General features: G+C 40.7%; 1 protein-coding gene across 1 annotated transcript; it reads left to right on the top strand.

The window, feature by feature from the left end:
• The first annotated feature begins 3,043 nt into the window (after nucleotides 1–3,043).
• Nucleotides 3,044–13,515, top strand: qdpra (quinoid dihydropteridine reductase a). The gene is made up of 7 exons (XM_029442428.1): nucleotides 3,044–3,240; nucleotides 3,321–3,413; nucleotides 4,409–4,505; nucleotides 5,007–5,147; nucleotides 8,370–8,478; nucleotides 10,218–10,301; nucleotides 12,449–13,515. The coding sequence occupies exons 1-7, from the start codon at nucleotides 3,157–3,159 to the stop codon at nucleotides 12,549–12,551; spliced, it is 711 nt and encodes a 236-aa protein (XP_029298288.1). The 5' UTR covers nucleotides 3,044–3,156; the 3' UTR covers nucleotides 12,552–13,515.
• Nucleotides 13,516–14,861: the final 1,346 nt, after the last annotated feature.

Below are 14,861 nucleotides of genomic sequence, written 5' to 3'. Positions count from 1 at the left end.
TGCTCACTCAAAAGGTGGACAAAGGAAAAAGCTGAATTGCAACACATCAAGACAGAAATCACCGAGTCCACTCAGCTAGTGTCAAGAATGTGTCAAGTGTCCATAGTAATCACGTGTGGGAGCACTGGTCCCCAGGTTCCCCAGCTCCTGCTGCTGCTTTCAAACCAGCAACCTTTCCATCGTCTCAACGCATCTCTGAGTGACCGTCTCCTCTCAAACAACTGCTTGTACAACAGTCATTATTGTGTCCACTTCACGCTGAGAGATGCCGAGCTGCTGGCAGATACTCGACCTGGCACAGATTGCGACGGTGTAACAAATAATTTTGTGTGTGTCAACTGTCAGAAACCTGCAGGATGTCGCTCCCAGATATGAACCAGACAGCGGGACATAATTATTGTGTGTTCCTCGGTACGTCACCCAGCTCTCGAGGAGAAACGAGCTCGGTCAGCCTCACTGACTCCCATCACCCATACATCTCCTCCTCATCTCACAGCGTGTGTGTGTGTGTGTGTGTGTGTTTCATACCTTGTATCCAGGAGATAGGACGACAGGCAGGGAGGGATGGCATAATACTTTTGTTTACAACACAGGAAAAGGTGCAAGTGTGTATTTGTCTCCCTCACACTGTATTCGTGTGAGTGTGTGGATGTCAAACTAGACAAACCAAGCATTTATTCCCCGTAGCAGCAGTGTGTGTCATATCCAGGTGAGTGTGACAGATCGGGGGCTTCACCACAGTGACAGGGGAGCCAAGGCCATCGTGCTTGTTTTATTCATGAGAGCCGGGGATGTCTCGTTGGCACGCTGCTGTGGCACAGCACAGATAGAACAGCAGCAGAATAATGGGGAGCTGGAGCTCAGTGCTGTGTCATCAGCATCACAGTCTTATAGCAGCACCTGGTGCTCACTGCATGACAACTAAATGTTTGGGAGAAACACACACACATTCATTTTTTGTGATCTAATTTGTATTATCATTTGAACTGAAGGAATGTAGACATCTTCCCCAATGTGCCCAAAACGTCCTCCCCCAATATATTGATAACAAATATAAATGAATAAAAGATTGCTATGCCACGACAGGCGACCATGCATCACCGTGTGAAACAACCATTAGCAAATGTTATCATCATCATAAATAAACTTAACAAATGGCCCTTATTACTGCTGGCTCCAGTATCACGGTGTGCTGCAGGTCCCCGGCAGAAGCTGTTGCTCGACTGCACGGCAGACGATAGGACAGGTAGATTATTTCTGAAAATATTATGACTTTATTCTCAATAAATTACAACTTTAATATCGTAATATTACTTTTTTTCTCCAAATATATGACTTCCCAGAGAACACACACACACACACACACATGTGGGATATGAGCTGTTAAAGTCCAGGGTACCACCTGCACATTTAAAGAGGTTACTTCCTGAAGCAAAAGACACAGAAGAGTAAATCATCCCTACATATGTGCGGAGGTATAATATTAAATAGTAAATGTTTCTCTACAGGAGAATAAATGCCTGAGAGCCTTACCGCGTTATATTCCATTATACTTTTATATTTTTTAATGGTGACCTGTCGTCTGAATCTTGGGTTTTCCTTTGCATAAATAAAGATATTTCCACTATAAATTGGTGCATTCAAATTCAGCAGAATGCAGGAAATTAAGTGTTTGACACTCCAAATAAAAGAGAAAATCCAATTCTTATAAAACATCCACGGGGAGGACCCCTATAGACGCCCTGCTTAATTTGCAAAAGTGAAATAAAGACACATTTTTGTCAAATGTTGCTGCTCTCCCTCTCCACAAACTACTTCTCCAGACTGACCCACATAAAAAGACCAAGGCCATTTTGTGCTCTTGTAAGCTGTTAAAAATATAATTGGACAATTTAACATTTATTATGTGAGACAAAGAAATGTGTTAACCAGTCAGATGTTTTGCATTGTGTGTATACTGCGGTAGAGCTGCCCGTAATGTCCCTGTATGTATTAGCTTCTTGTGGGCAGCGGTGCAAATCAATGAGCAGGACTATTTTACGACAATATTGGATTTTGCATCACTGTGAAGTACCTTTTATTTAAAACTTCACTAATCAATATGGAAGGTGTCACTCTTAGTAATGACTCTGCAGAGAATTATTACCCGACTTTAGAGTTCCTCTGCTCTATGAAGTGTTTTATTGTCTTTCAGCTATTTTCCGTCTGCAGCTAAACTGCCACCCAGCCTTGTTCGTGGTGCTGCAGGCAGCTGATAAAACATATTGTGTGCTTCACAGCGGACAGATAAAGTTACTGACTCGCTGGTGAATGCTTCAAAGAGCCAGATTCGATTTGAGGAGTCAGTATTGAACTTTGGTAGTAGAAGTTTTAGGTTTAGGCTATACAAAAACAAAGTTCCAAATGTTTTACACACAATAATAACCCAGCTAAAGGTAAATATACTTCATAAGCATTAAAATCATAAGAAGATTTCACAGATTGATCACTTCTTATAGTATTAAAAAGTCTTAATATATTATTTTACCGACATAAAATCCATTAAAATTGAGGGGTGAGTGTTGATATTTTATATTTAGGTATATACTATGTACCATATATAATCAACACGTTTACCATGACCATTTACCAGCGCCTTTACATATAATAGAAGAATTATATACTTGGCAAGAACATTCAGAACTACTGCACTGAAAGCACGAGTTGGTGTCAAACATACAAGCCACACACACACACACACACACACACACACACACACACACACACACACACACACACACACACACACACACACACACACACACACACACACACACACACACAGACATAGAGAAACCAAGTATTTACTATGAAAAGGATAAAATATATAATTAGAAACCAAAGACACATAGCTGATAATAGATGGAGAAAATGGATTACCTTCACTTTTAAAAATAAGGTTTGAATCGGATGGCATGGTTCCCCTTGTAATCGTTGTTTTTCCGAGCGTCTTTGAAAGCAGCATTAGCTCCACCAACCTGTTGCACAACCAGAGAAACGCCCCCCCTCCACCGCCCCCCCAGCCTGTATTCCAGCTGCAGCTCTGCCTCAGCTCTCACACAGCTTTCTACCAACAGAGAGGTTTTCATCTTCTCTCCTGACCACACTATAATAAACATGGCTGCTAACCGGGTGATCGTGTACGGAGGAAGAGGAGCTCTGGGCTCAAAGTGTGTCCAACATTTCAAATCTCAAGGATGGGTGAGTGACAGCAGCTAGCTTACATGCTAACAGTGCTAAACGATAAGCTAACTGTGTTTCTCTCTTTAATTACATTAAAGTGGGTCACAAGCATCGACATGACTGTGAACGAGGAGGCGAACGAGAACGTGATTGTGAAGATGAGTGAGTCTTTCACCGAGCAGGCAGGACAGGTGAGTGTTTATAATGTTTTAATGTTTTAATGTCGCTTAAATGTCAAAGTGAAGAGCTAACAGTCGAGCCGTTACAACCAACGGCTGAAGTCTAACCGTTGCTGAGTCTAGTAGTTTATAAATGTTATAAATGTTATAAATGTGCTTTGTTTGTTGTTGTTTGTCGCATTCAGCTTTACTTTGTGTATGATAATGCTGCGTTCAAGTCACATTGGAAAAGAAGGCGTGGAAAGTTCGTACATTTATTATAATTTTTAATTTTTAATCACTGGTTTGGCTGCTTTGTTTTTAATGCCAGTCGTCCATATTGTGTTACAGTTAATGGAGCATTCAGGATCCAAAAATAATATAACTTTTGTACTTTTATAAAACAATATAATATATGTGTATCCAGGTAATGCTGGGTATAACACGGGACAACCCAGGACAAATACAAATGGTTGATATAATTATTATAGGATCGTGAATAATATATTAACGCATGTATTTATACAGTATTTCCTTTATTTAACCTCTTTAAATCCATCCAACTTTTATCACTCTTGTTTATTACTTTGGTTAAATGGTAAAAAAAAAAAAATATATATAAAAGGATTTCTCAATTCTTTAAAATTGACTTAAATTCCCCTCATAGTAATCAGCTCAGACAATTTCAGGTCCTTGTGTGCATTATTCCAGTGATAATTTTGTTGCATTATGTATCATACCTTATGTATTTACAGTTGTCTTTGTTACGCTACCAGAGCACATACTTGCATTTTTCATTTGTTAAGGTTATCAAACAACTCCCGTATTCATTACTCATTCATCACCTACTGTGAAAAGTTTCTCCAAATGTCCTTATTTTATTTGTTGACTTGAACGCAGCGTGGAATGTGTATTAAACATTTCCAGCTGGTGTGAGAGCTGAGAGGAAGTAGATGACATTTAAAAGTCATTCGCCCCTTGGCTTTATGAATAAGATGTTGGTAGTTATCTCTCATTTTGTCTCGTAGGTGACGGCAGATGTTGCCCTGTTGCTAGGGGAACTCAAAGTGGATGCCATCTTGTGTGTGGCAGGAGGATGGGCGGGAGGAAGCTGCAGTTCCAAAGGTCAGAGTTCAACCTTTTTGTTTGCTGTAAAATTAATAATCAGCCATTTGTGTCCTGCAGCCTAAAAGCCAAAAACTAAAGTGTAAAAAAACAAAACAAAAGAGGCTTATGTGCCGGAGACTCCAGCTGATTCAAGACAAGTAATAATCTGACACATAAACCCCACACTGGATTAAACAAATGAGATATAACGTGTTCATTTGGGAGATTTAGAGGTGCTGGTTGGTGGATTTTGTTACTGTTGGGCAGAGCCAGGCTATCTGTTTCCCCATGTTTCCAGTCTTTATGCTAAGCTAAGCTAACGGCTCCTCGCAGTAACCTAATATTTATAACGGACAGTTATAAGAGTGGCATCAACTCTCTGCAAGAAAGTTGTTTTTTCTTTTTTAAATGTTGAACTAAATAAGATGATGCTATGAAATAAAGTTGTTGGATTAATGTATGAGATGCCAGTGACTTAAATTGAGGCTTTCTTATATAATTATTTTCCACATCTCTTAGATTTATACAAAAACACAGATCTGATGTGGAAACAGAGTGTGTGGACCTCCACTATCTCCAGCCACCTCGCCGCTCTGCACCTCAAACCAGGCGGACTGTTGACTTTGGCCGGGGCCAAAGCAGCTCAGTCAGGCACTGGAGGTAAGGCACACACATTTGTTGTTTACCGTTCTCATCATGATCATCTGGTTTGGTCGCAGGTCACGTCAGGGTTGCAGACAGACTTTGATATATTGGAGACTACATTGTGCTTAAAGCTTTGTTGGCCAGCCTGCCAATTCAAATAATGTAGGTAATAAGAAAGCACTGCAGGTCTCTGATCAGGGAATTGACATACTGATCAGAGACATGGGGGATCTGGTGTCGATAAAATGGATCCAAGAAACAAAACGGGAGGTAGAAAGATAGAATAGCTGATGAACTCACAACCCTCTTCTCTGTTTGTGTTCTTCACCCATTCACTCAAACCTGCTCTCATTTTACTCCATACAAATACTCTGAGGCTAAATAATTAATTTGCAATGTAATTTGGGCAACTTGCATACTCTCTAATATCAGCAACTCCACTGGTTGCAAAATGAAGTCCATTTGTATAGAAGTCTATGAGAAAATGACCCGACTTCTCACCTGATTTTGTACCTCCAGTAAAATGTTCCTGACAAGTTTAACGTCTCAATCTCTAGTTTCAAGTCTTCCTGAACTCCGCTTGATGTTCGTTGTGCAAGTCATGGTCCCATTTAGAGTAAATTAGACGATGAAGCAGGGTAGGATAAGCTTGGATCTCTGCAGAGAATGGTATTATTGGTATTTCTAAGTCGTATTGTTTAGATTTGAGCATCAAACGAGCTGATGTGTTGATCCAACTTCTTGTGGGGAGGCAGATTTGAAACATTAACAGTAGAACATAAAATGAAACAGCCACACAAACATGTCACAGCAGCTGTACGTAGATGTGAATGAGCGTGCACAGGAAACCTTTTTTATATTATTATTTTTGGATGGTGTGCCGGTGAATTTGATTGTAGTTAACCATTGTTAACGCGACACCAGCCGGCCTCATGTCAGCCTCTGTGGCGTCCAGACAGGCTTTGGTGTTGTGCCATGTGATGTCCAGTCTCCCTCTGTATCCAAGCTAACCATGTGATGGGATGAGCTCCAACTCCAGAGCAATACAAAGCCCTGGCTCTGCAGTCAGCACAAAGCACACAAACTCATTGGCTGCTGGTCTACAGAGAGAATGACTCAGCAGTTGTGGCTGCACACACATTATCCACGTGGACAGAGTGTGTTAACTGACCCCGATATCTATTGTTCTCTTTTTCACTGAGCTTTTATTTACTGTATAAAGGAACCTGAAGAACACATTTCATTTAAGGGATTGGAAAAGTAAAAAAAAAACATCTGTGGTATAATAAGGTGAAAATCAATATCAAGTAAAGGTCCTGTCACACACAATGTGTCAGAGTCCAAATACGTCCAAACGAAGTGAGTAAGCGTTAGTGAGAAAAGCAGATCAAGAACTAATTGACTTTAAAATCATTGTAAAGTGTTAAGAATGAATACCATGTAGGAGATATTATTAGCAGATGTGGAAGATCACCAGCAAAGTCGACCAACATGTTGTGCCGAGTGAACAAAAGCATGTTTCCTGTCCGCTCACCAAGTACAACTTTCAGAACTCAAAGCAGACCCAGAAGGAGTCGTTTAAATAATCCTAACCTTCTGATTTTAGGATTTAAAACAGAGCTGCAGACGGAGAGAGGTCTTTTCTGTAATCTCATGTGACTTTTCTCCCTCTAATCTCCGATCTGATTATCCTCTAAAATATGCAAAAGATATCTTTCAGTGTTTGGATGTTATTCACTCTATTAAAGCAGCGTGTTGCCTGTTAACTTCCACACTTAGGCCCAGTCCCGTTTTTATTCTTGCAGTCGATGAAGGTTAGGGTGTGACATGGCAGTAGTGCAGAAATCAGAATAGTCGTGGATATGAAGACACTTCATGGGACTCTAAAGTATCATTTGAAACACATTGGCTGAATCAAGTCTTTCGTTTGGCTCTCAGATTTGACCGTTTCGTCTTCTCCTCTGAAGCTCATTGCACCAGCTTTATAAATAAAAGTATTATTATTTCTGAGGGAGAGATTAGTTGTTACTAAATAATTACACCTAACTTCCAGTACTCATAGCTAACTGAATCGCATCACAAAGCTAACGTTAGCGTGCTAATATCTGATAGTATAGATTGTGTATATAAAGAGGTCAACACACCTGTCGTAACACTTGATCAAAATGTGGTTTAGCAATGACGGGAACTTGGAAGATTTTAGAAAACATTACACAACGCTTGCTCACTTGGGAATGTTTGTTACATTTCAAAATGAAAAGGAGATATGAAAATAAACCACGATTTGTATACCTCACAAATTATGAAACGTTGTGCTAAAATGTTCAACTGAATGACCAAATGATTATCCAGTTATCTTCATGAACCAACTCTTAATAACCACAGAACTGTACTGGATGGAGATTAGCTTAATTCACATTTTCTTTTTTGCTGATTTTCTCCAGAAATGTGGTTTTAAAATGTGCTTGGCTAGGGTTGATACATTCGGATAGAAACCTGGCTAGTGAGAGCAGATTGGGGTTTAAGCACGAAGGAGATAATTAGGAGCTTGTTGATGGCTCATGAACATGTGACCTGTCGGGTACAAGATGCCTAAAGATGGAGGTTAGCAAAGCAAAGCCGTGTTGATGTCACCGTCCTGGCGTCTCTAACTCGTGCCTCCTTTTAGATTCCCTTTTTTCTCTTGGTGAAAAACAAAAGCTTGTAATAAAATCCATGTCACCACCCCTTGTTCCTATTGGTCAGAGCTTAGTAACCCTGTCATAAGATTGGTTTAGTCTGGTGGGCAGACACTTGGCATTCTTCAGAAAGCGTGTTAGATGTTTGGGGGAAAAGCACTTATTGTTTCCAGATGCTGACGCTACAAAACATTTGTTTTCACTGTATCCTCAGATGAGCTCGTGTAGAAACATGATGCTGAGAAACCAGACTAACTAGAGAGAAGAGAACAAGCCGTTAGAGATGCTTTATCTGCAGTCAGTAAATTGAATGTGGTTTGTTTGCATGCAGTCTTTCCGAGCTTTTTATAAACACAATCGTACCTGGTTTCAGATTTAAGTCTCAAGACGTTCCGTCTATAGATTCTCCAATTTCTTTCCACTTGACTTCATGCTACTAAATCAATGTCATCCACTCCCTGGCACAGTGTGTGATGCATCTGATGTGCTCTGTGTTGCTTTTGCAAACTGAATTTCCTCTAAAAGACACTAAAATAAATATTCTATCTGTACCCTCCAGGCATGGTGGGCTATGGCATGGCCAAAGCTGCAGTCCACCAGCTGTGTCAGAGTCTCGCGGCAAAAAACAGCGGGATGCCATCAGGAGCCGCTGCTGTGACTATACTCCCGTAAGTACGGCAGTGAAATGTCGTGTACACACTTGATGCACATTTATACCTGAGGTGATGATTCTAAAACATCGTGTGTGTGTGTGTGAGTGAGTGTGAGATAACCTTGTATGTTGTCGGCTTAAGCAACAGAAGGAAACTAAACTTCCTTGCACCTGAACACTTCTTATTGCAATAAGAAAAGTAAACTTTCTTTCCTCCGATGTGTTGCACATGGTGTCCTCACTTTATACAAGGACAGATTTCCTAATACATATTTAAAAAGTTGCAATATATCGCCTCGCTTCATATCTGTCTTTAGATATGTTTCGTATCGATAGATTCTTGCCAATACAAACCACATGATGCTAGTGAACGGCACATGTTCACCAACCTGGATGGTGTCTCGATCCCCTGCATGGGACGCTCACTCACTGCTTGTTGGACGTTATTGGGGTTATTTTTTTAAATTGTATTTGTCATTATTGACCATAGAGCGGTGCCTTTTTGAGATGAGCGAACCAGAAGTGCTAAGATGCTAACTTAATAACTCTTTTGGGTCCATGTACAGCAGCAGAAGTGTATTTCAGATATGCAGGTCTTTAGTTAGTGTGGCTGTGAATCTCTTCTCTCTTACAGCCTCGTGCTGCGCTTTAGGTTGAAAAGAAATATGTTTACCATAAATATCTTGCACAGCGCAGCTTTAAATACACTGCGAGTGAAGATGAAAGCTGTTGTGCTGTACAATTAGACGTGGCTCACGTTTCTTTGTTGTGTTGGATGCCAGGGATAAGTGCAGGTGAAGATAAGCTGCAGGGATGAAAGATGGATAAGGCTGCTGCCAGTTGCACCCGGTAGATCTGTGGTTCTGCACATGATCAGTTTTAGATGAACGACGCACACGGTAGCTTTTGCCTCATCGCCTCCTCTGTTGGTTATTGATTTTAAAACCAGGTTTTTTTTTGCACAGTCATCGTGAGAAGCCGGAGATTGTTTTTTTAGGGGGGTATCCTGCTCCTGCTCTGTGTTTGGTTGTATTTTCCTCCAACATGAGGCTGCAGAGAGTCTGCCTCTCCAGCATGCTGTCACATCTGTTCAGCATTAGCCCCATGACTTGCATTTCTGCTACAGCCTGCTTCCCCCACCCCCTACTCCTGCTGTACCAGCATACACCAACACTGAAAAGCATTTCTACAGTAAGAAAACAAGTAATTATATTTAATACTGCAACGGTTAGTGATCGACAGAAAAATAATCAAACTATTTAAAAACACATTTGAAAACATCAACTTGGACTTTGAGAAAGTGTCCGTTTCTATTTTCTGACATTTTATAGACCAAACGATTAAAATAATTGTTAGTTGCAGCTGTAATTATATTAATGCCCCCCTTCAGTCTTTCTACAGTTAAATAGTACTTAAGACTTGTTTGTATAAAGCTTATGCTCCTCGATGATGCCCTAAGAAATCCTACATTTACCCATGTCAGGACGCTTTTGTTGTTTATAAGCTATTAAACGGGGACGCTGCATGTTAATATTTGAATAGATGTACTAAAGGTGAAAAGAAAAGCATGCTGTGTTGAATTGCTCGGTCATATTTGAAGTCATGAATATTATAATGAAACAGACACATGATGCAAATGACTGAGTCTTTTTACACAGTGTGTGTGTGTGTGTGTGGGTGGGTGTGTGTGTGTGGCCAGCCTTCCTCTCTCTGCCGCCGCTCACCCCCTGATTGTCATCTGCTTTAATTTGACAGGGTTACCTTGGATACGCCAATGAACAGGAAATTCATGCCTGACGCAGACTTCGGTTCCTGGACACCGCTGGAGTACATTGCAGAGTGAGTGGATGATGGATCATAGTCTAATTCACCGGCTGGAGAGCGCTCTGTAACCTGCTCGTGTTTCTGTTCTCATCGATATAATGTAATATAATATATAATATAATATATAACTTCTTCTGCTATCGAGTCGTTTCCTCAAAATGTTTACATTCAAAACTGCTGTATTAAGTTTTTAGCCATCTTAGAAATGCATCACAAAAACATCAAGGATTTTTATAGATCTTTGCATGAAGGGAAAGTCCACCCCCCCCCCCCCCCCCCCCCCCCCAATGCAATTACATCATCAATCTGTTGAAATTTACCTTTTTAGTAATTTACAGCACGTGGCTTGAAATGCAATAAATCACCAGTTAAGTTATCGGGCTGCAACTAACGATTACTTTCATTATGGATCAATCTGCAGATTATTTTCTAAATTAATTGGTCAATCGTTTAGTCTGTTCAAATATCCAGTTCAATATAATATAAAACAGAGAAAAGCAGAACATCTCCATATTCCACATTCCACATTCTAAAAAGGCGAGCGTGCAACATGAAGACTCTTGTCTGTGTCCATAACCGGTGAACTAAGATCAATTGATTTATGCTCGAATGTTCCTCTGATCTGGGGAGTGCGAGGACATAATGCTCCATGCTTCTCATTCTCTGCACAGCAGTTGTTCACGTCTCGGTCTTCACATGTTATCCTCTTAAGGCCACTGTGTGCAGATGAATTGAATTTCTCTCCGATTTTCTCAGTTTGCAAAAAGCTCCAATTGTGAGGGACCGACACCTTAAATATCACATTTATCTTTCTGATGTTTGAGATCAGAAACATCTTCAGCCATCAAACTACATTAAAGTTACAAAAAATATCAAGTCAGATGCAACGATGAGGAACACAAAGAACTCTGCCATTAGAGATTTAGAACAGTAATCTTACGCGTTATAGGATTCTTTTAAAATGACATTACATTAAATTAAATTACAGTAATTGTGAAGTAAAATTGGACTTCAGAGTGTGAAGTAAATCATGTTCTTAACGGTCGGTCACGTATTCAAGTCAAATTGATATTATAATGATTTCACCAGGAGATGGAAGAATACGTCTGGCAGTGCAAAAGGGTTCATGGCACAGTTGTGTTTTTGTTTGCTCATCCATTGTTCTGTCTGCAGCGTATTATTTATGACATTTCTTCTCTTACTTATGTAACCCACATGCATAACATCAAAGTAATCCTGCTCTACATCTATTTACCAGACAACATAATGTAGTTGTCACGCTCGGGAACTACAGTGATTATCTGAGCAATGCTATTACCTTTTGTTTTCTTAGGATGTCAAATCTAATGCAAACTACGAATAATACGCAACAAGTGACTCATATCTTTGTATTTATTCATCCTTTTAACAGTCTGGGAGAAGAGAGTGATATAAATCCAATAAGATTTCACTTATTTTATGATTAGAAGAGAAGAATGATCTAGTAACTGGGCTGTGTTACTTGATTTGATTAAGATTTTAAGTAATTAAAGTCATAAAAAGTGCTAGAACTCCTCTGAACGAATGTCTGGTGCAGTGAGACAGAAGTTTGTTTTTACGCTCCGTGTAGACCGGAGGAGATTAGATGGCGTTTGATCCAGTTGGATAATCCCCGAGGATACAGACGAGGGTCTGAGGACAGGAATAGAAACAGTCTGTAGGGCAGGAAATGAAGGGAAGGTGACGCACTTCATTGTCCCTCTTTACTATCCTCTACTGTACTTTCACCTTTATGGCTTCCAGATGAAAAACCTGTACGACTCTTCTAATGCTCATCGTAACTTTGGAAACGCAGGTTGTCAAATTCATTCTTCAACATCAAAACAACACGGAGGACGTTAAAAGTTATTTAACTTGGTAATTAACTGTTGGTACCATGGCAACAGAACATATCTTCAATATCTGCTCTAATAATAAAAGGCAAAACAAGAATCTGCGTGTACAAACAGATGAAGACGATCAGGTTGGGCTTCTGTACCAACCCAGCACCAAGTGGTGTCATAACTCCTCCGGGCAAACTATACCTGCATCCCATGAAACACGACTGTTTCTATGATTGAGTGCTTCTTACATGATGCCCGACTGCGTCACAAATAACGTCTCCATGTCTTTGTTTTGTCCAGAATGTTCTTCAACTGGGCCACAGGAGTGGACCGGCCGACTTCAGGAAGCCTGATGCAGCTGCTGACCTCTGGAGGTGAAACTCAGGCTTCGGCCGCGCAGTAGAGGAAAGAGTGGAGACGGTGGTGGGGGGGGAGGAGGCAGAGAGATGGAGGAGGTTATAGAGGTGAAGAAGAGAGATGGTGACAGAGAGGAACTGGATACAATGAAGAGGTGGAGAGGAGACTGCTGGATGGGTTTGTTTCGAAGGGGGGAGGAGGAGGAGGGGGAGGGAGGGCTTTGCTTGCAAATGCAGCCTCAGAGCACCATCTAGCTGTGAACCCCGACAATGATCCCACTGTACCAGTCAGACTGCGTTGCATCCTCAGTAACGGACCCTCTCCACTCCTTCACAACACTTTTGACTTATTCAAAGTATTCTTTCAAAGATCAGTGAAGTGTTAAATGAGAAACATGTCATATAAAAGTGTGTGTGTGTGTGTGTGTGTGTAGCTCTTCTTTGGTCTGACTGTGTGGAAGCGGTCACTGATTCAGATGCATATATGATTGGTTAAACCATACCATAATAATGCTGTGCCATAGCAGTTTTATCACAATAATTATCATGGAGAGAAATTAGAGATGCACCGATAAGTCCATATTTATGAACGACAATAAAAACAACTAAGTTTTGACAAAAAGTAGGTCCTTTTAACTTGGTACCCCCCCCCCCCAAAGAAAATGTACATCAGCACCTTTTATACCTTCACTACAGTCACTTCCTTTAACATCTGTGAAACGTACGACGATGTCAGTCCTGTGACATGTGAGACCTGATTAGTTCGTGCTGTTTATGGTCCCTGAAGGTCGTCTGTCGCTCAAAGAAACCTCGAGCCGCCGCCGTCGTCTTCTCTCAGACGGACAATACGCTGTAAAGCGGAGTGGCCTTGCTTTATGTTTGTAGCAATCAAGTCAAAGTGTCCTTGTTGTCCGTGGTAGGAAAAAAGGTGCTCTGTTCCTGTTGTGGGTTTTCTAAGTCGTGTATTGTAACCGTGTCAAATTCACAATAAAATGAGTCAGAATAAAAATCGATTGAGGTCCAAAGTTCATTCTTCACTTTGAAAACAGCAGTTGACGCAATAATCTCACTTCAGGGTCCATTTACTGCTTTTATATTTACAGAATGAGTTTTCTGAGCACTTTTCTTCTATGTTGGCTTAAAAAGTGAAGTTTAAAGTTCATTCTTTGCCTTGGAAACAGCAGTTGGGGGGGGGGGGGGGGGGGGGGTGAGTTTTTGGAACTGATGAAGATCATTGAAAGCTCTAGAACTGCTACTAAATGGACATAATACTGCATCACACACACATCATTTTTGGGGGGAATTGGAAAGATTCTAGTCGGAATCAAATGTGCTTTTATGTGTGTTTTTAAAAACGGACATTAGATCTTCTCAACAAATCCAAAGACGAGACAAAAACCAACAATGTGGGTCCATCGCAGTACTTTTTAAATTCCTCTCAGCCTATTTGATCCCACTGAAACGGTACATCAGTAAAAACGGGTTCTGAATATGTATTTTTAAAGAACTACAGTAAATAGTTTCCTAAAAGAAAAACCTGGGAGTTGTAGTTTTTAGCAAATGTTACTTCAACAGATGTTTTTTGGGTTGTTTCTTTTCAGCTGCAGATTCTGTATAATTGGAAAGCTAAGGAACATTTCGAGCAGCAGGACGGTACGTAACAATAAACTACAGCGGTCATGTTCATCGTAATGAAGGAACATGTCCCCCGATCCAACAGTATGGTGCACTACTGTGTTTTTAATAGTTCTTGTACAACAGTGTAGCTCTGGCACAGAGGAATAAGATGTATTGTGGTTTTAGTCTTTCTAAATATTAACAAAAAGAGAAATGGTGAATATCCCCATCCTTTTAAACACCTCCGTATATAAACAACCACTAGATGGCGCTCTCTAACAAGAGTCCCACTGCTGCACTGCCAGTCTGTTTTTCAGTGGAAGTCTCAATCCAATGGATGCGCTAACACTCGCAGCTAAATGTGCGCTGCCATGCATACACTGTATAAAAAACTAACTTACAGAAGAGCCGTTATGTATTCACTCTCCTGCACTGAACTGATTGCTGAGCATCCACAACTTTCACCTTGGCAAATGCAAATCTACTCCAGCGGCAACATCTGGGAAGACATCAATTTAAAAGTTGGATTATGACAAATAGATTATTTTACAGCCCCATTCGTCTTTGCACAAACATGTTGTTGTTGTTCAACCAACCCATATATTCACCTTCAGTGTGGAGCAGGATGCACATAGATAGACTGCAGCAGGGCAGCTGCTGGGCCTTAGTCTTAAACTCCACTATTTCTCCCGCGCGGCCACAGTTCCAGCAGACTTTAAGGCTGTTGACAAGCACACTGT

This window comes from Cottoperca gobio, chromosome 10 (genome assembly GCF_900634415.1).
Source record: "Cottoperca gobio chromosome 10, fCotGob3.1, whole genome shotgun sequence".
NCBI lineage: Eukaryota > Metazoa > Chordata > Actinopteri > Perciformes > Bovichtidae > Cottoperca > Cottoperca gobio.
Note: the sequence above shows the minus strand (reverse complement) of the source record. Positions and strands in the feature narration are given on the sequence as shown.

Coding starts and splice junctions, on each gene's coding strand:
- qdpra (XM_029442428.1), top strand. CDS start 3,157: ATGGCTGCTAACCGGGTGATCGTGTACGGAGGAAGAGGAGCTCTGGGC. Junction 3,414..4,408: donor TCACCGAGCAGGCAGGACAG/GTGAGTGTTTAT, acceptor TTTGTCTCGTAG/GTGACGGCAGATGTTGCCCT. Junction 10,302..12,448: donor CCGCTGGAGTACATTGCAGA/GTGAGTGGATGA, acceptor TGTTTTGTCCAG/AATGTTCTTCAACTGGGCCA.